Raw genomic sequence first — 24,143 nt, forward strand, 5'->3', positions numbered from 1 at the left:
ACAGGGGGGAATTTCATCGCTACTCCTATGGGTGACCACCATAAATGACCTTTTACGGATGCTGACTGAGGAGGGATTTGAACCCGTCTGCTACGCAGACGATGTTATAATACTTCTAAGGAGTAAGGATCCGAACGAGCTATACAGCAGGGCCGAAATGGTCTTGCATATGGCATATGACTGGGCTACACCCAGTGGTCTCAACATTAACAACAGAGAAGACTGAAATATATCTGTTCACGAGGAAGACGAAGGTGGACCATTTAAACGCACCAAGTTTCCTCAATAAGACAATTTCGATATCTCACAAGGTCAAATACTTAGGAGTGATCTTGGACAGAAAACTGAATTGGAAGTGTCACATTCAGGAGCGTACTGAGAAGGCTCACAGATGTTGGGCACTATGTAGACGGGCCGTTTGCTCGAAATGGGGGTGAGGAGCGTGATTAGACCAATACTTACCTACGCCTTAGTAGTTTGGTGGACTGCTATGGAGAAAAAGTGCAACATAAAGACCATACAAGAGGCTGAGAGAACTTGTTGTTTAGGCATAGGCGGAGCAATGAGGAACACACCCACTAGGGCACTGAAGACTATTCTAGATATCCGACCCATTGACATACAAATTAAGTGTGAGGCTGCCACTGCGTCTATGAGACTTAAGGCGTTGGGAGAATGGATTGAGGATGGGAGTAGCTCATACAATCGCGATATAATCGAGGCGACGATAGGAAACTTGGAAGGAAGGGAAGAGGTCCGAACGGATACCTGAGATGAATCTTGAAGTCAAGTGCGAGGCACTGCTGCAATGTCTTCTGCCATCTGGAAGACATGTTTCACTTATGGATCTAGAAGCTAGATGATAGAGTGGGTCTCATTGAGAACCCAGGAACTGAGTTCTGTTTTAGACTGCCTGACTATAATACGGTCTTGCAGGCGGAGATCCGGGCGATCACGGTATGCGTGAGGTGATGCGGTGCTAACGTGAGGACATCAAGTATGAACATCTTTACCGACATTAAAATTGCGATAAGGGCAATAACAACCAGGACGGTAAGGTCACGAACAGTCTTGCAGTGCAAGAAAGAGATTAACGCCTTCTCTGAGGATGGCAAAATCCGCATCGTTTGGGTGCCGGGCTATAACGAAGTAAGGGGAAGTAAAAGGGCAGACGATTTGGCGGTGAAGGCCAGAGGACTGCCGTGAATAAACTTGCTTAACCCGAAGCTTTTCGGGTCGACGCAGTCCGAGTTAAGGGAGTGGGCGACGAATGCGCATGCAATATTGTGGAACAGCGAAACGATCGGTAGGACGGCGAAAATCCTATAAGATCCCATAAGTAAGAAGGAGGTCATTATAGCTATTGGTATCATAACGGAACACATAGGACTACGAGCTCACTTATATAAAATCGGTGTAGCAAGTGATATCATGTGTAGGGCATGCGGGGAAGATGATGAGACGTTGGAGCATTTCCTTTGTCATTTCGCGGCTTTCGCGTTCAAGAGATACCGGCACTTAGGTGGAGACACAATACCAGACATGAACCATGAACATGGGAGTGGTATTGAAAACAATTAAGGATTTTGTAAGTAGCACGGAATTCCTAGCTTAAAATTTTCTTTTTAAAGGTTACTTTATAATTTTTAAAACAAGCCGATTACTGGCTTAGGTGTATGTCCATAGTGGCATGGGACCGATTAATATCTGCACCCTCTTTTCAACCTAACCTTACGTAACCTACTTGTTTATTTTAGGTAGTTGTGTAACCATGAAATATTTAAAGTGATATATTTTCATTTCAATACTAAATATTTTTGGAAAAACGTTTAAACAAAGTAAAATATTTTCTAATGGAACATCCCATATATCTCTGTTTGTGTAATTGTTCGTTTACTCAATAGACAAATCTAAAAGCAAATAATAATATATTGTAAAATGTTGTGTAAGTTTTAAGGTTTCTGGCTTGTTTCTTTTCTGTTGTTATGCTAGCATTGTTGCCAAGTCAACAAAATTGTTCAAAAGTGTTGGAGCAGAACATTTCCCATTTCATTCGTTTTGTTTTGTTGCTTTTTTTGTGTTATTGCTCCGTGCTATCTGACTTTGTTTCCCCCATCTACGCTACCCTCTTCAAAATTGTGCAAATTTGAAATAGTTATGTTGACAAGCCTCTTTAACAAATGACACCAAGGGACCAGCAACAATTTTAAACTTAGTACTTTAGTACATTGCCCCAACTGAGGCAGGAAGACTCTAAATGAAAATTGAAATTGGCAAGAGCAGAAGAATAATAGGAAATCTAGTGGGTGAGTGAACAAATAAAAATGTTAGCTTAACAATGAGGGGATGTGGATGTGGATGTAGGAAATCAAGCATTAGAAATCTAGATTTTTGTATGGTAAGATGAGAGGAGAGGAGAAAAAAAAATATACTATTTAAGACATAAATATTGACAATCTATGGCTGTGGATGAAGTGAAAACTTTGTGTTAATAAAGGGAAAACACGCTTCCAAGGGTATTCTATACAAAAAATTATTGTATTGTAGTGCCTGTAGTTAATTTTAATATAATAGTTGTCTACAAAAACTGCTCCGCTGTGCATTTGCTTAATCTCTTTTATAATCTCTTTTAATTGATACCTTTAATGCCATGGTTGATAATTAAATCTTGTTTGGGAATCAATGTGTAGTCGAGGATCCCCCGAATTAGAAAAACCAAGATTCGAAGTTTGAATATGTTTGAAAAGTCAACTATATTGCGATGTTTTTCTAAAAAAACATAAAAATTGTAACATCGTCGAAAACTTATTCTTTTCCGAAATGAAAAATTTTGATTTCTACTGTAGCGAAATTTGTAAAATTAGTTTAATGTCTAAAACAAATAGGATTAAAATTTCAAAGTCATATGACTCAGAGATTTTCAGAAAAATTCGTACAAAAATTATACGAAATAATGTTAAATTAATAAATCCATGTTCATAAACCTACTAAAAACAGGTTATATGGCCTTGGACTATATTTTTCCGAGAATTTTGTACCATTTCGAATATAGCATAATATTTTATTATAGCCTGAAATTTCATTTTTGAATTAAACGACACTTTTGAGGTCGAATTCTCCACAGTGCGCCGTTCTGACCCGACTATAAAAAGGAGGCCCGTTAACATTGAGCTTAGGCATGGATCGGACGGCACTCATTGATATGTGAAAAGTTTCCCACTGTTCTTTAATGGAATGTTAATGAGCAAATTTGTATTTTTCCCCTTTTGCAGTTGTCACGACATCCGTGACGAGTATAGTTCAGTTCGGACCATATTCGAATAAAACTGCCGTATAAACTTATCTTCCGATATAAGTTCTGGGCCCAAATGCGCTGAAATTAGGGCCTTCATTAGGGCCTTCGATGTCCGTGCCGAGTAAATTTTAGAATGGATCACATTTATATATAGACCTATCTCCGGATTGTACGTGCTTTACCAATAAAGTTGGTACATTGAGTAGCTTAGAATCCTACACTTCCTAATACGGTGAAAATCGAATATAGACGAATGATTGACGGTGATGGCCAATTTATTACCCGATTTCGCTGAAATTTGGATAAGCGAATAGTGGAACGCGTTCCCGGACATCCGTGCTGAGTTAGGTCCAGATCGAATCATGTTGCTATGGGTTCATGATTTTGACAAAATTTAGTTAATATGTAAATCCGAGGTACTGCGTATCCCATGTTTGGCCCTGCCGAACTTAGCTTATTGAACTTGAGTGAATTCATAAAAAATTACAACTTAAAGTAACGCAACGGGTTTCCCTCTCCCAAAGCGAATACTCTGTACTTGACACGTTTCTTTGCGAACCTTTTTCAATATTACAAAAAAAAACCAAAAACAAATCAGCAAGCTATCCTTCAAAAGAATAATCATCCTTTTTTTAATTGTAATTTTCAGTTTTCATTTCGTCGTCCAAGTTTTTGCCCCCTCCCTTTCTCCTCCACCATCTCCCCTGTATCGTCCTTTGACAAATGCATAAAGAAATCCAAAGTAAACGAAAAGAAACAAAACAAAAATTTGTATTTTTTCGTTTTTTTAATTTTCTGTCCCTGTTTTTCTCTCATTTTGCCTGGTTATATCTCATCATAAAAATGTCATCAACATGGTATTATTGTTGTTTTTGACCTTTTCCCCCTTTTTATTTGCTGTTATCGTTGCATAAAAGTGTGTACCAAAAATTTTAACATGTATATTGTCCTTTCAACTCCATCAGCAAAACCGTAGGTCCTTTTGGGTACATTTTTTTTCTCTTGTTCATGCTGGTTTACGGAGGTGGGGTGGGGTAAACTCAAATATTGCCTCAAACGTTTTGACCAAAATCTCGGTGATGTTGTGAACAAACGTAAATCTGAAAACCTTACACACCAACAAAAAAAAAAATATAACAGCCAGTATGTATGACAGTGTAGTACAACTGCAAACGCTATAAAAGAAGTGAAATTGTTAAAAACGTACAACAGCAACAACAATTGCGAACAACAAGTATATGATGATGTTACTGGCATGAATCGAAAATCTTCAGCAAAAACTCGCCGGTAAAATGAGTATGGAAATGTAATTTCCCAACGTTGTTCCGCACCACAACTTTGTGCTGTACTATGAGGCAAGGCAAGGCAAGGCTTGGCCATATCCAGAAAAAAAAACAACACAGCGACAAAAATATTTTTGCATATTTTTCAGCCTTTGGCTTCAAAATGACAACAACAAGCGGCCAGCAGACTAAGAGTTCACCCACCAAAACCAGTTGTATAGCACCCTTTCGTTTGTACCAAAAGAGCCTCCATTAATGTTTTGCCCATGCCATCATCTACAACAGCAGCAGCATCAACTTGAGTAACCATTAGTCGCCATGTATTCGAACCAACCCTATGGCAATTTCATTACCAACTCTTATTGTGAGGTTGAGCAAAGTAAAAAAAAATCACCAAATAAAATGCGACGACAACTTTGGCCAGTTTAAGTTGAAACAAGTTGGTAAATTTTTCTGTTGCCTGCTTCAAGGCGTATTGAATTGGTGTTTTTCTTATTTCTCTGGTTTGGCTGTGAAATTGGGTCTCCTCTAAAATTTTTTTCGTTATATATTCCAGCTTTGGCCATCATCAACAGCAACTTTGAAATGCTGTCTCCCGGTTTTTTTTTTGCGCTTCACAGCCAACAAAAATCGTTTTTGAATTGCAAGTAAATTGTTTATGAAATTGCAACAGTTTTTTTTCGCAAGAGCTTTTAGGGTTTGAGGTGTTTGTGGCAGACGCATGCATTTCCATTAAAATTGAGATTTTTGTTGAAGCAAAACTTCTAAAGAGCGCAACGAAAAATCTTGTTAAAGTTGTCAGTTTGTTGCATACAGTTTGTTTAAAGAATGGAAAATATGATTTTGGCAAGAAAGCTATAAAAAATAATAAAAAATCAACAAGGGGCGTATGATTGATAACTCAGTGGGAAAGGAAAAAGTTAAGAAAAAACTACTTTTGTTGGAAAAACTGATAAATTGAAACCTTTTCTATTATCGAAGAGAGAAAAACAGACAAGATTGCCAGTAATTCAACACCAGACGTATGATTAATATGTGTAGGCAATTATTTTAATGTGTATAATTGTATTTTACCGGTTACATAAAAACACACTTTTTTCTACGCCTCTACCAGAAACTAACTCTTTGATTCTAAAAGTTGCAATTTCTCTTTAAAAGTTGATTTCCAACTTTTGCTAATTTCCAAAGGCCTTCTATAAGGCTTAAAATTATTACAAAACCTACTTGTGGGCTAAAGCCTTAAAGATCTAGGGGTCATGCAATTCAAGAGTTGATTTAAGCTAGCAATTTAAATTGCAAAAGTGGTCGAAAAGCACAAAAAATAAAAACTGTTGCATAAGTTTAGGGGTTTATTTTCAGTTTGCGTCGAACAATCCAATGCAATTACTCATTTAAAATGTGGAAATCTGACAAAGTAGCAGATAACAGAGAGAGGGATGGAGAGCCAGAGCTATAAGCTCTTGAAAATCACAACAATGGTGTATAATACAAACACACAAAACTCAGCAATAACAAAACAATCATTTGCACGTTTAAACAATACAATGAGGACGATGACTATGGCAAACAGAAAAACAATTTCAAGTGCTAAAGCACTTAAAAGTGAGAGAAAATTTGTGTTTTTCGCTTGCCGATATTCATGGTGTTGTTGTTGACTATTGTTGTTTTGGTAGTCCTCTTTATATTGTTGCAGTTGTTATTGTCATTAATGTAAATAAAGCCTATGGCAACAGTTTGATGACGGAAAAGCCGGAGATTTATTTACTTCCAAAAGGGCTCTTGAATCAACTTTTTCTTTTTTTGAGTTTGCTGTTTGTTACCAGCACCATGGCATGCTATAGTAGCATTCCAAATTAATGCCACCTAATGAAATTGTGATTGTCATTTAACAATGGCCAAATAAAAAAAAAATCTTCCAAGGTTTTTTTTTTTTGTTTGGCATGGCACAGCAATATGGACTCTAAATAAAAGGGTATAGTCTGTAAGGGATAAGAAACGAGACTTTTAAATATTAAGTCCTATATCTTAAGCAAATTTGATATTGACATATTCGGTCAAGTGAGGGCATAATACATCTTAAGCCTCACAAGGTTAGATTAGGTTAAAGTGGCAGTCTGTCATTAGACTCACTTAGACGTTTACGTCCATGGTGATAGCACAGGGACAGAAAGGAAGGAGGAGAGAGATGCCTTCTAGTTCCTACCGTTGAATCATCCACATCGCTTTAAAAAGCCCAACAACTTGCGAATGTTCACATCCGCTAATTCAGACAAGTTCTCAAAGAAATGAGAACCTAAAGGGGAACTTCTTCTGATTGCCAGTGCGGGACACACACGCAGCCGATTTTCTATAGGCCCATCTTCCTCGACGTTGTCACAGCTTCTGCAAAAGTCGTCTACATGTTTTTCGATCAGACAGAGACCTGTCATGACAATGACTGAGACGTCTATTCTGGCCAGTGACAGCAAGGCGGTAGACCTCTTCAAGCCTAAATTAGGCCACATCATTTTGGAATGCTCAAAGGTTAATATTGTCAGATCTGCGACAGTCAAGGGCTGTTTTTGAATTCAGAATTACATTCTCCAGGGATTTAATAGCTGCCTGGGTGTTTGAGAAGATATTTATGCCAGTTGTCATTATGACATTAAATCTTAACCATTCCATCACTTCTTTAATTTCAAGGATTTTGAAGCTTGATACACACTGCAGTGGTCAGATAAACTTCTCGATATGACCAGTCCAAGTTCTTTAGGGTACACCCCAAAGCCCACCTGGTTGTCTAGTTTGGAACCATCCGTAGAGAAGTCTATGTAACTTTTATTACCAGGGATATAGTAGTTCAAATCGGTTCTATTAGGAATAGTGGTACAATACTTTTTATCAAAAAAGGCGGCCTAGAATAGCGGACATTCTATCAAGGATAACACAGTGTCCTTAGTCGTTACATGACCACAGAGAATGCTCCCTTAGCTTCACAATTGTAACTTGCCTCGCCACAATGTCCAGAGGCATAAGGTGTAGCATTAAATTCATTGTATCAGATGGTGTTTCCTCAGCGCGGCTGCGATGCACAAACAATCCATCCTTTGCATCTTTGCTCGAAATTGGGATTTTAGGGAATTTTGTTTAAAAGTTCGGTCAAAATTTATTATCGGTTTTTTAAGGACATTTTATCTGAAAATTCAAAATAAATGAGTAAGATAACCTTATTCGTTTTTTTTTTTTTTTTGGGCGTTGTATTCACCCTATGGCCTTCATAGTTTGGGCAATAATGACTGGTTTCTGCGTAAAATACGACATTCGTAATGCCGAACCATCTTTTGATCCAATTGGAACTTGAACGTTTTTGCAGTGTCGTCCACCAGATCACAACACCATAAGAATTGTGGATCCAACAACAGCAGTATACTCATACGGCAAATTCATGCATTTGAAGTCTCAACTAGATAGCTAAAACCAGTAAGGAAAGGCAAAATTCAAGCGGGGCCGACCATGTAATACCCTACACCACCAAGAATACGTACCATTCTCAATATATGGAACCTATAATGAAATCTAGGCAGACTTTTTATTTTGAATACCTATTCAATAGAACTACAGCCTTAAAAGGCCATATCGGATGAAAGATATTTATAGAAGCTATATCTAAATCTGATCCAATTTTAATTAAATTTTGCTCAAGTATTAGCACGTCAAATAAAATATCCCATACAAAATTTTGCAAAGATCTGAACAAAACTGTGCCTTCTACAGCCTCAAAGGCCATATCGGCTAAATTTTGTAGAGATCGGACCAAAATTGTGCCTACTACAGTCTTAAGAGTCCAAATCGGATGACATATATATATTGGAACAATATCTAAATCTGAACCGATTTTTATGAAGTTGCGCACAAATATAAAGACGTTATATAAAACATCTCATGCTAACTTTTGCATAGATCAAAAGAAAACTGTGGCTTCTATAGCCTTAAAAGGCCACATCGGGTGAAAGATATATAAAGTCACTATATCGAAATCTAGACCGATTTTTAAAAAAATTTATGCACAAATTACGACGTCGAAAAAAAGCTCATTCAAAATTTTGTAAAGATCGGGCCAAAATGTTGGCTGCTACAGCCATAAAATTCCATATCGGATGAAAGTTATATGAGAGATCTATGAGAGCTATATCTAAATCTGGATCGGTTTTGACGAAATATTGCACACATATGTGGACGTTAAATAAAACAAAAACGCACCCCATGCCAAATTTTGCAAAGATCGGATCAAAATTGTGGCCCCTATAGCCTTAAAAGTCCATATCGGCCGAAAGATATATATGAGAGCTGGATCTAAATCTGAACTGATTTTGTCGATAGCGCTTGTCTAATAGGCAAATCAGTTTATATGGGAGCTATGGGAGCTGGACCGTACATGGCACAGTTGTTGGAAATCGTAACAGAACATCACATGCAAAATTTCAGCCAAATCGGGCTCAAGAAGTCAAATAAGGAGATCGGTTTATACGGGAGCTATATCAGATTATACACGGACTTAAACACAGTTGTTGAAAGTCGTAACAGACCGCACAGACAAACAGCATGGAAAAATTTCAGCCATATCAGATAAAAATTGTGGCTTCCATGGACTCAAGAAGTCAAATCGGGTGATCGGTTTATATGGGAGCTATATCAGATTATAGAGCGATTTTTTGAAGATAAATCAAGAGATTGGTTTATATGGGAGCTATATCAGGTTAATGACCGATTTGGACCGTACTAGGGAAAGCTGTTGGAAGTCATAACAGACTTCCAAGAAATTTCATCCGAATCGGTCAAAAGTTGCGCCTTCCAGGGGCTCAAGAAGTCACATCGGGAGATCGGTTTATATGGGAGCATTTTCAATTCAAAGCGACCTACATCCATACTAAGTACCTGTGCATTATTTGAAGCGACTAGCTTTACGCGTTCGACCGCTATCGTGATTTCGGCAGATGGATGGATGGACAGATATATATATATATATATATATATATATATATATATATATATATATATATATATATAAATATATATATATATATATATATATATATATATATATATATATATATATATATATATATATATATATATATATATAAGATATATATATATATATATATATATATATATATATCTTATGGGGTTGCAGGTCAATATTTCGAGGTGTTACAAACGGAATGACTAGATTCTAGATCAACTCAGAATGTGGAGATGATCCAGAATATAAATACATTTATCTATATATATATATAAAGGGTGATTTTTTTGAGGTTAGGATTTTCATGCATTAGTATTTGACAGATCACGTGGGATTTCAGACATGGTGTCAAAGAGAAAGATGCTCAGTATGCTTTGACATTTCATCATGAATAGACTTACTAACGAGCAACGCTTGCAAATCATTGCATTTTATTACCAAAATCAGTGTTCGGTTCGAAAATATGCAGATCAATATTTCGAGGTGTTACAAACGGAATGACTAGATTCCTATAGCCTGTACTATAGGGTACAAGAAAATTGCTTTTATTTTCAAAAAATTGAGTTTTTAGTAAATTTGTATTATTCAAAATTTTTTTGTTTGTTTTAAGTTAATTGTTCACTATAATTACTCATCATATCCTGGATCTCAGGCTTATCAATCCTCCATCGTCGAAAATGCCAACCATGAAATTTCCAGCCAACCATATTTAATTGAAATTTAATGCTTTTCTACATTCCACTCTTTTTATAAGCCAAATAAAAAAAAATATCAATGGATTTTCTTTTTTTGAAACAAAATGTTCGTTAAGCTCTATTGCATACGATAATGATTGTATCTGTGGCAGTCTCTCGTTTACTCATATTTTTTTTTTTGTGCGTACTCTAGACCATTTAAAACTCATTTTGTATAATGTCGGTTTTTAATGTATTTTTCATATTTTCTTGTATCTCTTTGCAGGTTGTGCTTTTGTGAAATTTAGTTCGCAGCAAGAGGCTCAATCAGCCATCACCAATCTACACGGTAGTCAAACTATGCCGGTAAGTGAAAAGAATTCAAAGTTTTTTATTCAAATTCAAAGTACTATACTCTCTCAACCACAACAAAAAAAAAAAGAAGAAATCAGAATGAAGTAGACCTTGATAAATAAAATCAATATAACTCGAAAATGAAAGGAGAATTTTTTATAAGATTTTCAAGAAATTTTGCCCCCCACCACCAAAAAAAAAATGGACCACATTAAAACGTTGCCCCCGACAATGTTTTGGGTGTTTTTTGTAGCCGATTTTTCTTTTTGATAGACTTCCTTACAAAATGTTCAAGGGAAATTTGCATGACACTCGAGTTATTTTGCACGTAAATTGCTTTTCTAACCTCTCCCTTTTGCCAAAGCCACCATTTTCAATCTTGTGAACACCGCTACAATCAAATCAAGCTCTTTTCATTGTCAAGACATTCATTCATGCTAGAGCTGGATGGATGGTGGATAGATGGATGATGGTTAGATGGTTGGTTTGGATGCTGATGATGAACTCTTACAAAACTTTGGCCAAATATGTTGGTATATTTGTTGCTAAAGGTACACAACCAAATTCAATCTTGCTTAACAATCAACTGAAAAGGACACCATCCACAATTTCCTTTCCTTTTCTCACTCTCGCCATACACCCGCACACACAAAAAGCTTAACAGCAAGTCAGGGATTTTTCATTCTATTTCGGGACAATAATGCTACGAAAAACAGCATTCAAATAACCAAGGTAAAAAAATGTAAATAGAATATTAAATATATATAAATATGGGACAATTCATGATTTATTTTAAAGCTAAATTTTTTTTTTTTTTAATATTTCCTTCACTGACAAAGGAGGCCACCGTAGCGCAGAGGTTAGCATGTCCGCCTATGACGCCTGGGTTCGAATTTGGTTGGTTGGTTGGTTCAGCGGTGGTTTTCCCCTCCTAATGTTGCCAATATTTTTGAGGTACTATGTCATGTATAACTTCTCTCCAAAGAGGTGTCGCACTGTGGAACGCCGTTCGGACTCGGCTATGAAAAAGGAAGCCCCTTATCATTGAGCTTAAACTTGAATCGGACTGCACTCATTGATATGTGAGAAGTTCGCCCCTGTTTCTTAGTGTTATGTTCATGGGTAAAATTTGCATTTTGCATTTGACGAATTTTTATTAATTTTTCTAATTTTTTTAAAAATTCCCTTTAAAGCCTAAAACTCTTCCGCTTTATGTTTAATTTGAGACTTATTAACCACCGCAGACTTAATAACCACCGCGGGGATTAATATCATCTTCTTCTTCTTTTATATAAAAAGGCGATACCCCATATACATGTGGCACCGCTCCTTTACCAAAACACCCCCCAAATAGTAAAAATTTTCCAACCATGGCAATATGTGGCTCCAACGAAAGGTATTTGAGATTAGAAAACGAATTTGGTAACCAATTTCAGGAGACGCCTCATCCCGTAAACATCCCTAAAACTAATGGCAATATGGGGTTTAAAAAAATGGTATTTGAGAGTAGAGCACGATGCTGATATTTTTTTCTAGGTTAAGTGTCTGGGGGACCTCCTCACCCCAGGAAACATTTTGCCAACCACGGCAAAATCTGGCTCAAATGAAAAGTATTTGGGAGTATAGCACTAAATTCATACCCACTTTGGGGACCATGTTTCTGGGGGTCCACACCACCCCCTTAACCCACCAACCATCATCCTGGGGTCCTTCTCAGTATCCATATAGAAGTATTTTAAGAATCGAGCACATCTAACATCCGAACTTAAATGACCTTAAACCCTCTGAGCGAATTCATACACCAATATAGATCATAAGGGATTCAGACAAGACATTTATATTGTTATACTGTTGGTCGATACTGTTGCTTCCAAGGATAATTTTGTTCCATATAAAGTAAAAGAAGGCGCAGCGGAGCGGGCCCGGCTCAGCTGGTTTTGTATATAATTTTATAACGAAGTCCCAATTTTTACCCGATTTATCTGCAATTTTGCATGATGGCATCGGTTAAGAGTCTCAACAACTACCACAAGTATGGTCCAAATAGGTCTATATGGGGCTAAATTTACATATAGCTGCCATATACACCGATATACCGAATGAGGGTTTTAGGCTCATAAAAGCCGATTTGGTGAGTTGTACTTAGGCACCCGAAGTCCAACCCCAATATGGTCCACATCGGTCCATATTTACATATAGCTGTCATATGGACCAATCTGCCCATTCAGGGTATTAACCTTATAAATGGACAGCGCAATGCAGAAGTTAGCATGTCCGCCTATGACGCTGAACGTCTGTGTTCGAATCCTGACGAGAACAGCAGAAAAAATTTGCAGCGGTGGTTATCCCCTCCTAATGCGGGCGATACTTGTGATGTGCTATGCCATGTTGAAACTTCTCCCCAAAGAGGTGTCGCACTGCTGCACATCGTTCGGACCGAACGCCACTCAGTGATATGTGAGAAGTTTGTCCCAGTTTCTTAGTGGAATGTTCATGGGCAAATAAGCATTTGCATCCTCATAAAAGCTGAATTTATTGCTTGATTTCGCTGAAATATTGATCAGTGGGTTTTATTTGACCTGTCATCCGAACATCCGAACCGAATATGGTTGAGATGGAATCATATTTGGATATTGTTGCTATAGATCAATATGCGGATTTAGGGCCTTAGGCGCACAACAGGCGCATTTATTACCCGATTGATGATATTTGGAGTTGGACCCGTAACGCAGAGGTTAGCATGTCCGCCTTCGACGTAGATTCAAATCCTGGCGAGAGTAGCAGAAAAAAAAATTACCTGTAGTTTTCCCCTCCTTATGCTGGCGACATTAGTGAGCGACTAGAAGCCACGTAAAAACTTCTCTCCAAAAAAATGTCGCACTGCATCACGCTTTTCGGACTCGTCTATAAAAAGGAGGTTACTTATCATTGAGCTAAAAACTTGAACAGGACAGCACCCATTGATATGTGAAAAGGTTGCCACAGTTCCTTAATGGACTGTGCCCTTTTTTCTGAATTATCTACGGCCTAGTTCGGAGCATATTTCGTTATGGCTGCTAGATAGACCGATCTGCCATTTAAGGCTCTTTAGCTTATAAAAGCGCAATTATTGTCCGATGTTGCTGACATTTGGAAAAGTGAGTTGTACCAGAGTGAGTGAGCGAGTTGAAAATGTCACGGCATATTTAAATATAGCTGTCATATAGACTGATGTTGGCCGATAGCATTGAGCTCCCCCGCTATCTGAACCGAATATGGTCTACATCGGACCATGTTTATATATAAGGTGTCATATAAGCCGATCTGCTGATTTCGGTTCTTAAGTTTAAGTATTATCCGATTTCGTCGAAATTTGAAACTGTGACTTGTATAAGGCTTCTAGGCAACTGAAATAGATAAAAGTATGATCCAGATCGCTCTATATTTGGATATTAAAATGGAGATACAAGTAAAGACGTACTAAGTTCAGCCGGGCCGAATCTTGGGTATCCACCACCATACATTTTGCTAACAATTTTACCATATTAAATCAGTTCGTATTTCAATTATATTTTAGCAATCAAATCGGGATAGCAACTACTGGTCTCAAAATGCTAGAAGTCGTAAGAGAAGCTTTTGTGCCGAAATTCATCCATATCGGATGAAAATTGAGGCTTATAGGGGCTCAAGAAATCAAATCCGGGAATCGTTTTATGTTTATTAACCCAATCAGATCTTACTCGGCACATATGTTGGAAGTCAGAAAAGAAGTCCTTGGACCAAAATTCAGCCAAATCGGATGTTTGTTAAACCTTTTAAGTCAAAACTGTAGATCGATTTATGTGAGGGCTATATCGGTTTCGGAGTGATTCGGATCATACTCGACACGGATGTTGGAAATTGTAGCAGAAGTCTTTGTGATAAATTTCAGCCAAATCAGGTGAAAACTGAGGATTATAGTGGCTAAAGGAATCAAATCGAAGGATCGGTTTATATGTCAGCTATTTCAGTTTATAGACCGATTTAGATCATACTCGCCACGAATGATGGAAGTCACAACTGAAGTCCTTGGGCCGAATTTCAGCCATATTTTAAAATGTAAGACTTTACAAGCTCAAGAAAGCACAAAACAGGGGATCGGTTTATATGGGGGCTATATCAATTTATAGACCGATTCGAATCGTATGCGTCGAGGTTGTTGGAAGTCAGCACAGAAGACTTGTGCCACGGCGGATTAAAAATGAGACCTCTAGGGGCTCAAGAAGAACAGAACAGGGGATCGGTTCATAAACCAATGTGACCAATTGCAATCCCTAACGACCTGCATCGATAAGAAGTCTTTATGTAAAATTGCAAGCGAATATCCTTATTCGTTCGACAACCATCATGATTTCTAGGTCGACTTAGGATGACAAGACCATCAAGAATACATATACCTTATGGGGTCACAGATCAATATTTCGAGGTGCTACAAACGGAATGACTAGATTAGTTAGAAAGTTAAATATATACGTTGTCATTGGAGAAGATGAATCTTAGTGGGAGATTGTCCTTGTTGCGGCAGGAGTAATATAAATCTTGTTTAACTTTGATCGCACGCTCAAAGCACTGGTTGTTCATGGCAATGTTTATTGGAGATTCATCTTTTTTCAGCGTGTGTTCAAGAATTTGACAGCTTTTGGGTAGTTTTTCAGAGCTACAGATAGTTCTTCAAAATCTTCATTTGACTACTGAACCAATGATCAGCCCATGAATAAGAAATGAATGAACTGATTTTGCGCAACCTGTTCCGGGTTTCATACACCAAACCTCCAGCGTGCATTGCAGATGTTTGGGACTTGGATAAACATTACAAAAGGAAATGCATTCCTCTCAGTGAAGTGACGAAAGACACGAGTGAGGTAGAAGAGAAACTTCAGGTCGTCTCCCCAGTCGCCTGTTTTCTTAATCTGAGATTTACCATTTTAGAAGGCTGCTTTCAATGCTTCATAATTGCTCAACAATTCCTGCACAAAGAAGTACTCGATGTGTGGTGATCATGTCGATCCATAGAGCTCATCGTTCAGGTGTTTGCCGTCAAAGTGCATGCTCCGCTTCTCCACATAAAGCGTGTTTACCAAGTACACCTTCATCCGAGCAGCTTCCTGACTGAAATTGTGTTGGGATTGCAATGCCCTCAGTGAAAAGCTGGTGGTGCTCCGTGGGACGAGGCGCTTTGGAATGCCTGTTGGGTTATGCTTCCTTTTTCTCTCGATGTTGCATTGTAATCTTCCCAAGGACTATCTGTTCTGTTGTTGAATGAATCCGTGCTACTTTCGGAACAATAAAGTATCGCTGAGTGGACATGTGTGGAAACAGACTATTGCCCTGTTTCACTTGTATAGAGGGATGTTTCAAGTTCTTATTGGTACCAGCAGGTTTGCCGCTGGAATAGCTAACGCGGCCTTTGCTCCAAACTTGTAATTTGTAGAAGTCTTCTTTGTACATCGATTCGCCTTTTACCTTGGTTATCATCAATAAATCATATTCTTGCTTTTTTTCTTGCACAAATGGCTTGATCATATATATACGGGAAGTTCAATGTACATATTAAGATATCTGAAGGGGGCGGCGGACCCTCCCCCTTACCCTAATTTTCACAAACGCCAGATCTTGGAGATGGGTGATGCGATTTAAGCGAAATTTTGTGTGTTCTCTTATGGTAACGTAAAATTTGTATATAGGCCAATCACGGCAATATGGGACTCAAATGAAAGGTATTTGCGAGTAGAATACGAATCTGATATCCAGATGTGGGATCAAGTTTTTGGGGGTCCACCCCTTCCCCAAAACCGCCCACCTCACCGCACAAAAAAAAAACACACCCTACATAGAACAAATTTACGACCACAGCAAAATGGGGCTTAAATGAAAAGTCTTTGGGAGTAAAGCACGAATTTGATATCAATATTCGGGAAAAAGTGTCTATATGCTCATTGGTCAGCAAATGTAGATGGTGTTATGGGGGTGGGCACAACACCACTTATATTTGCTGACCATTCCAATATAGGCCTGTAATAAGAGGTATTTTAGAGTAGAACACAAAACTGTTATATATTTTTTCAGGGCAAAGTCACTGAACGGCAGCCACATCCATTTGGGAGTGGACTAACATTTGGAACAAACTGCCTAGAGGACGTCCTACACCCATAACAACCACAAAATAGGACGTATTTGCTCACCATGATATCTGATATATATTTTCAGGGCAAAGTCACTGAACGGCCGCCCCATCCCCCAAAACACCCCCCAAACCGGTCATGTTTGCCTACTATGGAGATATGGTACTCAAATGAACCTGTTATCAACATTCGGGACGAACTGCCAAGTGGACATCCCACCCCCAAAATAACCCCCAAATAGGACGTATTTGCTCACCATGACAATTTGGGTCCTAAAGGGAGTGGATCTCGACATTGATAGTTTTTAGACCCCATACCACCGGACATATTTGGTGACTTTTGCAATAAGGGGCTTAAATGAAAGGTATTTAAGATTAAAAAACGAAATTGATTTGAGAGTAGAGCACGATGCTGATATCTTTTCAAGGCTAAGTGTTCGGGAAACCATCCCACTCCCCAAAACACCCCTAAATCGGGCATATTTACCGACCACGTCAATGTGGGGGTCATATTAAAGACATTGGGGAGAAGGGAAGACGAAATTGATACTCACTTTCGGGACCAATTTTCTGGGGATCTACGCCTTTCCCCAAAACACCACACAAACAGCAATTATTATCTGACCATGTGGACGCCTCATTCCCTTAAACCAATGGCAATATGGGGTTTTAATAAATGGCATTTGAGAAAAGAGCGCGATGCTGATATTTTTTTTCAGGCCAAAATGTCTACGGGACCACCTCACCCCCGAAAACAACTCTAAATCGGACATCATGACAATATCGGGCTGAAATGAAGACTTTTAAGAATGGAGTATATCCAATACACCCAAATCTAAATGACCCTTAACCCTCCGAGTAAATTCATGGACCAATAAAGATCATACGGGATTCAGATAAAGGCATTTATATTGTTATACTGTTAAACAAGCGATATACATATACTATTTTCGTAGCATGGTATTTCACTTAAAGCTCTTTAATTGTCGGAAGTAAATATTCAACGTATAATTTTGTTCCATATAAAGTAAAGAAGTCGCATGGGAGCGGGCCCGGTTCTCTAATTTTTTTAAATAGCTGAACCGACGTATGTAAACCGAAAAACGTTGTATGTAGACCGATTTTTACGACCAATATCTCATTTTGTTTTTAGTTTATGTGGCTTTTATAAGACTTCAAACATTCCTCCGTTTTGGATTTGTGTGATTTAAAAAAAAAATAAATTTTTCACAAAAATATAATTTCAAATTGGTTTGACCCTTTTTAACGTTTAGATGGAATAAACGTTTTTTTAGTCGTTAATAGGCAAGAGTTCATTAATTCGTGAAAAATATCAAAAAATATTACCCGATTATAAATTCTTGATCGTTTTGACATTTTAAGTCGATTAAGCCATGTCCGTCCGTCTGTCGAAAGCCCGCTAACTTTCAAGGAAAAACGCTAGGGTTTCAAAACTCTGCAAAAATACTTCCTATTAGTGTAAGTCGGTTGGGATTATAAATGGGTCATATCGGTCCTTGTTTTGATATAGCTGCCATATATACCGATTTCGGATCTTGTCTTCTTAAGCCTCTAGACGGGGCAATTCTTATCCGATTTGGCTGATATTTTGTACGGGGTGCTATTCTGACTTCCGACAAATGTGCTTGGTATGGTTCAAATCGGTTCATCTCCCAATTATACTTCTTGAGCATATAGACGGCGAAATTCTTATCCGATTTGGCTGAAATTTTGTACAACGACTTCTCCTATTACCTTCAACATACGTGGCAAATATAGTCTTAAACGGTCCATAACCTCATATAGCTCCCATATACACCGGTTTCTCGTTATTACTTCTAAGGCACCTATAGGACGCAATTCTTATCCGATTTTACACAATGACTTCTACTATGGTATCCTACATCTACATTCTGAGTCAATCTAGCCACATCCGTCCGTCCTTCAGTCTGTTGAAATTACAATAGCGGTCGAACGCGTAAAGCTAGCCGCTTGAAATTATGCGCAGATACTTCTTGAGTCCCTGAAAGCAACTTTGCTAACTTCGGTCTTAATCGTTCTACAAACAGATATAGCTCACATATTAGCCGATCTCTAAATTACCCTTGTTCGGTTCCTAGAAGCTTTAAAATTTGCCTGGTTTGGTAGAAATTTGGTATGTAGAATTAAATTATGCTCTTCAACTTAATTTATTTTGTATAGTTTTTTTTTCCATAATCCATGGTGGTGTGTTTCCAAGATTCGCCCTGGCTGAAAATAGCACGCCATTACTTGTTCATTATGTCCTCCACAAAAGGATGGCGGTATACTCATTTCGTCATTCCGTTTGTAGCTTCTCGAAATATGCGTCCAAAATCCCAAAAGTACTATACATATTCTTGATCGTTATGACATTTTAAATCGATCTAGTCCGTCCGTCTGTCGAAAGCACTCTTACTTTCGAAGCATCTGGGAGCTTGAAATTTTGTACAAATACCTCCTATTAGTATAGGTCGGTTGCGATTGTAAATAAAATCAAAACATGAACCCTTTTACATGTTTTGATAAAGGTGCCATATAAACCGATCTTGGGCCTTGACTTCTTGAGCTTCTAGAGGGCGGAATTCTTATTCGATTTGGTTCATAATCTGTTATAGCTGCGATATAAACCGTTCTCAGTATTAGGTTTCTTGAGCTAGTAGTGGACTGGAATTCTTACCCAATATGGTTGAAACTTTGCATATGTCGTTTTGGTATGACTTCCAACAACTGTTCCAAGTATAGTTTAAAACGGTTCATAGCCTGATACAGCTGGCATATAAACCGATTTTGGGTCTTGACTTCTTATGCTTCTAGAGGGCGCAATTCTTATCCGATTTGACTAAAAATTTTAACTTCCAATAACTGTGCAAAGTATTGGGTTGCCCAAAAAGTAATTGCTGATTTTTTAAAAGAAAGTAAATGCATTTTTAATAAAACTTAGAATGAACTTCAAATATACTTTTTTTACACTTTTTTTCTAAAGCAAGCTAAAAGTAACAGCTGATAACTGACAGAAGAAAGAATGCAATTACAGAGTCACAAGCTGTGAAAAAATTTGTCAACGCCGACTATATGAAAAATCCGCAATTACTTTTTGGGCAACCCAATATGCTCTAAATCTGTCAATAATCTGATATAGGGGCTATATAAACCGATCTCCCGATTAGACTTCTTGGGCCTCTAGAGGGCGCAATTCTTATCCAATATGTTTGAAATTTTTCATATGTCGTTTTGCTATGACTTCCAATAACTATTCCAAGTAAGGTCTAAATCGGTTAATAACCAGATATAGCTGCCATATAAACCGGCCTCCCAATTAGACTTCTTAAGCCTCTGGAGGGCGTAATTATTACTCTATTTGCCTGAAATTATGGAGGCGGTGTTTTTCTTTAACTTTATATAGCTCATATATACATATATTCGAAAAGTCATTTATGGAATTTGACAAATGCGATCCATGGTGGAGGGTATGTAAGATTCGACCCGGCCGAACTTCGCACGCTTTTTCTTCTGTAATAAAAACAGAGTATAATATCCGATTGTTTAAAATATAAATTTCCTTCCCCTAAACTCTTTATCTTAGCTATCAATTTTAACTTGATGTACCCCATATTTAAGCAAAAAAGCCGCTAAAATTATTCACTGCATTAATGCTTGTTTGCTTCATTATTCCCTTGGACCCTTTAGTCATGCTAGGGAACCTTTTCATTTTGATTGAATCACTCATTCATTCACTACATTGGTGGCAAAGATGCTTACAACCAAACGCAAAGGCGGCAGGGTAGTATCTGCTGTAGAATCTTGGGTCTCTGCTTTCATCCATTTTTATGTGCATACAATATAGAGCGCTATACATAAATGATGTTTAAATATCTCATTTAAAAATAATGCGTATTTGTTGAAACACTTGAGCAAAATAAATGAAAACAAATTGATTTGAATTGTTAACGAAAGTGCTTGTTGTTCGTTCTCGAAAGCGCAAGAAATCAAATTAGGAATAACCTTAAGTGCTACCTATACAAAGAAGAAGAAGTGTAAAGTAAATGCAATGCTGATGATTGATTACATGATTGAGCAACATGACAGCATTGCCAAATACTAGGCACCCAATTAAGGAAAATCTTTTGAAAAGCATTCGCAAACAACAAATACCAAAAAAAAAAAAATACCGAATTAGAGTACACATTCATAATTGATGTAACCACATTCTACAAATATGTTAATCTCAATCTTATGGAATTTCCTTGTAAGCAGAAATGTTATGTATTACAAATATGTTTGAGAATTAGAAGCCACTGACTTTAATTTCTTTAGTTAAAAGATTTGGAGATACCTTTTGTGAAGACAAAGCTTTTACCAAATTAAACATTTATCACCATGCATTACAAAATAAATTATTTCTGGCCTTTATATAGGCCAGAAGAAGCAAAAGCCGGTAACGAATTATGTAATATAATATGTTTGTGATGTTGTTGTTAATTAAATAAACAGTAAATTCGACTTTTTGTGCATTAATTAGGGTTCAGCATGATGAACATTCATGTTTGGAGATTTTATTTCAAAACCAGTATAAGACGCGAAAGTCGGGCGGTGCCGACTGTATAATAACCTACACCTACCCTATAAGTACAAAGTGGAAGTTATCTCTTATTCTGAACCAATTTTGATGGAGCTCGCCGGATGTTTCAATTTCAATAGGCTTCTTGTCTAGGCCGACTTACATGCCTGTACCAAATTTTAAGACGATCGGACGAATATTGCGACCTGTACTTTGTAGACAAGTTAACATGGACAGACGGACACACACACAGACAGTCGGAGATAGCTAAATCACATCAGAAAGTGATTCTGAGTGGATCGGTGTACTTATCAATGGGTCTAGTCCTCTTCCTTCTGGGTGTTACAAACAAATGCACTTAGTTATAATACACTGTACCACAGTGGTGGTGTTGAGTATAATAATGACAATATAAGGAGAAAAACCAGTTCACCAGTCTTGTCATATCTAAATATAAAATTTCAGAAATCTGTTCACTTCCTTCCAGAACGTACCATAGATATTCGATCATTCCTTTAAACACTAGCTGGCCCGGTATGCTTCATTACGCTCTAAAGTGGCTATTAAAAACTGAATGTTTCTGTAAAAAATTATAAAGCTGGTGCGCAGAGCCATGGTATTTCTCCGATTTACAATACTTTATTTGTTTGTGTTTTTTACCTTACAGGATCAACTTTATTCTAAATTTGGGAGTAGGATTCGTACTTTCCTATCAAAGTCTAGTCAAAAAAAAGTTACACTTATACAGAACAACGTTTTGCCTTTCCTTTTAAAGTGTGTCACATTTTAAATTTCCAATCGAACATGTTCATATGGAGAACTTTAAAAGCATGAAAAAATTTGTAATTGAATATTTTTTTAAAAATTCCAAATAACTTTTTATTTCCTTTATACAACTGACAAATAAACCTACTTTAAAGCTGCGTTTAGTTAAATTTGCTTTTATGACCACAATCAGCTGTTTATGTATGAAGTTACGCACAGCTTACCTAAATATTGGCGTTCAGGAAAATGCTTAATATTCAGTGTACGCCGCTATTTTTTTGGTGTTTTGCAAAATTCTTCTCACGTCGCAGAAAATGCAACATTTGTGCACTCTCTGTATGCAACACAATTGCAAACGAAAACTACACTGAAAAATGTTTGTCCTAATTTTAAAGATTCGAGCCAAAGATTAATTAATTAATTTAAGGATGATAAATTTTTTTTGGTGATAGATATTTCCTTGATTTTAAAGATATTTTATTTTTAATGGCAGTTTAATAAAACCCTAACTATGCGTCGTGTTATGTTATTACAGACAAAAAATTTCAAATGACGGTCAAAATATCATTGAAATTTTGGAAATTGACTTTGGTACAAGACAGCAGTGTGCCTTAGTTAAAAACGTAAAATAGCCTTACAAATAGGAGAGTCATTAAATGTAACGTCTTTTTATGTTAAAATGCTAAGTTCAAAAACAAGCCTTTTTATCTATGAAGTAAGATAAGAATCGATCAGTGACCAAATTTTAAACCTATGGGCATGTCCGTTAGTAAATAGGAAATTTTAAATAGGCATTATATTTTAATGTTTTGATTCTTTGGCTCGTTTTCATTGCTAAAATCTAAGGAATAAGGTAAAATCTTTAAAATTTCTCCCAATTTTTTTTGTGTACTCCTGTTTCCTTTTTTTTTGGGTAAACGAACAGAAAATTTCGATTTCAGTACGACTCGCAGAAAAAATGCTACACTTCCTTGGTCAATCGAAAACACCATTAACTTGAGTCCGATATTGTCCCAATTGTCTTTCAGGTCCATTAAAGGTGATTAGTGGGGGCCACAGAATGTCCTCAAATTCGTATATTATTCCTTTTATTTAATTCCTGCATGGCTCGTTTGTTCCGCATGAACGTTTAGGTGATATTTGGAGGATTTCAGACCCTTGTCCCCTAATATTCTTACTCTACCTTCAAAGACCTTTCATTTAAGTCCCATATTGTGCCGTCACTTTTTGATATTGCCATTTTTGAATTTTGTGTTTGAGTAGGGCGGATCCACAGACACTTTGTGTTTAAAATTAGTATCAGATTTGTACTCAACTTCCAATGACTCGATTTTGACTCGATTGGCCCAGATATTTTTTTTTTATTTAGTGGCCCCCCACGCTTACTCCCAAATTTGGAATCCATATCTACCTTTTCCAATTCAGTCTAATATTACCCCAATGATACTACTTTTTCTTTTGAGAGGCTTTTAGGGGTGGCCACCTTGGCGCAGAGGTTAGCATGTCCACCGATAACACTGAACGCATGGGTTCAAACACCGGAGTGAACATCAGAAAAAATTTTCGGCGGTGGTTATCCCCTTACTAATGCTACATTTGTAAGGTACTTTGGTACATTGATATGTGAGGACATTAGTACATTGATATGTGAAAAGTTTGCCTTTGTTCATGGGCAAATTTGCAGTTGGCTTTTAGGGGAGGGAGAATTTTTGGAAAGTAATGGCTCGCTGTAATTTGGTGCCAAATTCTGGGGCCGAATTACCGCATTTGTGAACAAGTGAAACGGCTCAAAATCTCTCTATTGTGAATAATGCATTTCTCTTTTGAACGAGAAATTTAAGAACGTACAATTATTCTGGGATTTTTTTCACTAAATCTAATTTTTTCGAGACGCTTTTTAATTTGAGCCCAAGAACATTCTCATAGCCCTATCTGTTCGCCCAGGGCAAATAGTACCTATTGTCGTACTATTTGGTACTATTTAGTACATTAACGAACGAATATCTCCAAACTCGGCCTTATCTCGCGCCTCCAATCCAACACCAACATTTG

The 24,143-nt window shown here is 37.4% G+C and overlaps 1 protein-coding gene across 16 annotated transcripts in view; it reads left to right on the top strand.

Annotated features, from left to right (window-relative positions):
- LOC106082501 (CUGBP Elav-like family member 4) overlaps positions 1-24,143 on the top strand; it is a 1,058,181-nt gene that overhangs the window by 689,315 nt on the left and 344,723 nt on the right. For 15 of the 16 annotated variants that reach the window (XM_059360260.1, XM_059360255.1, XM_059360257.1 and 12 more), the window contains one exon: positions 10,541-10,620. In XM_059360260.1, the coding sequence (XP_059216243.1) occupies positions 10,541-10,620 (80 nt within the window). Of the gene's footprint in view, positions 1-2,244; positions 2,307-10,540; positions 10,621-24,143 lie in introns of those variants that run through there. The other variant, XM_059360264.1, reaches the window with a different exon arrangement.

The sequence above is a fragment of the Stomoxys calcitrans genome, chromosome 1 (genome assembly GCF_963082655.1).
Source record: "Stomoxys calcitrans chromosome 1, idStoCalc2.1, whole genome shotgun sequence".
In the NCBI taxonomy this organism is placed as follows: domain Eukaryota; kingdom Metazoa; phylum Arthropoda; class Insecta; order Diptera; family Muscidae; genus Stomoxys; species Stomoxys calcitrans.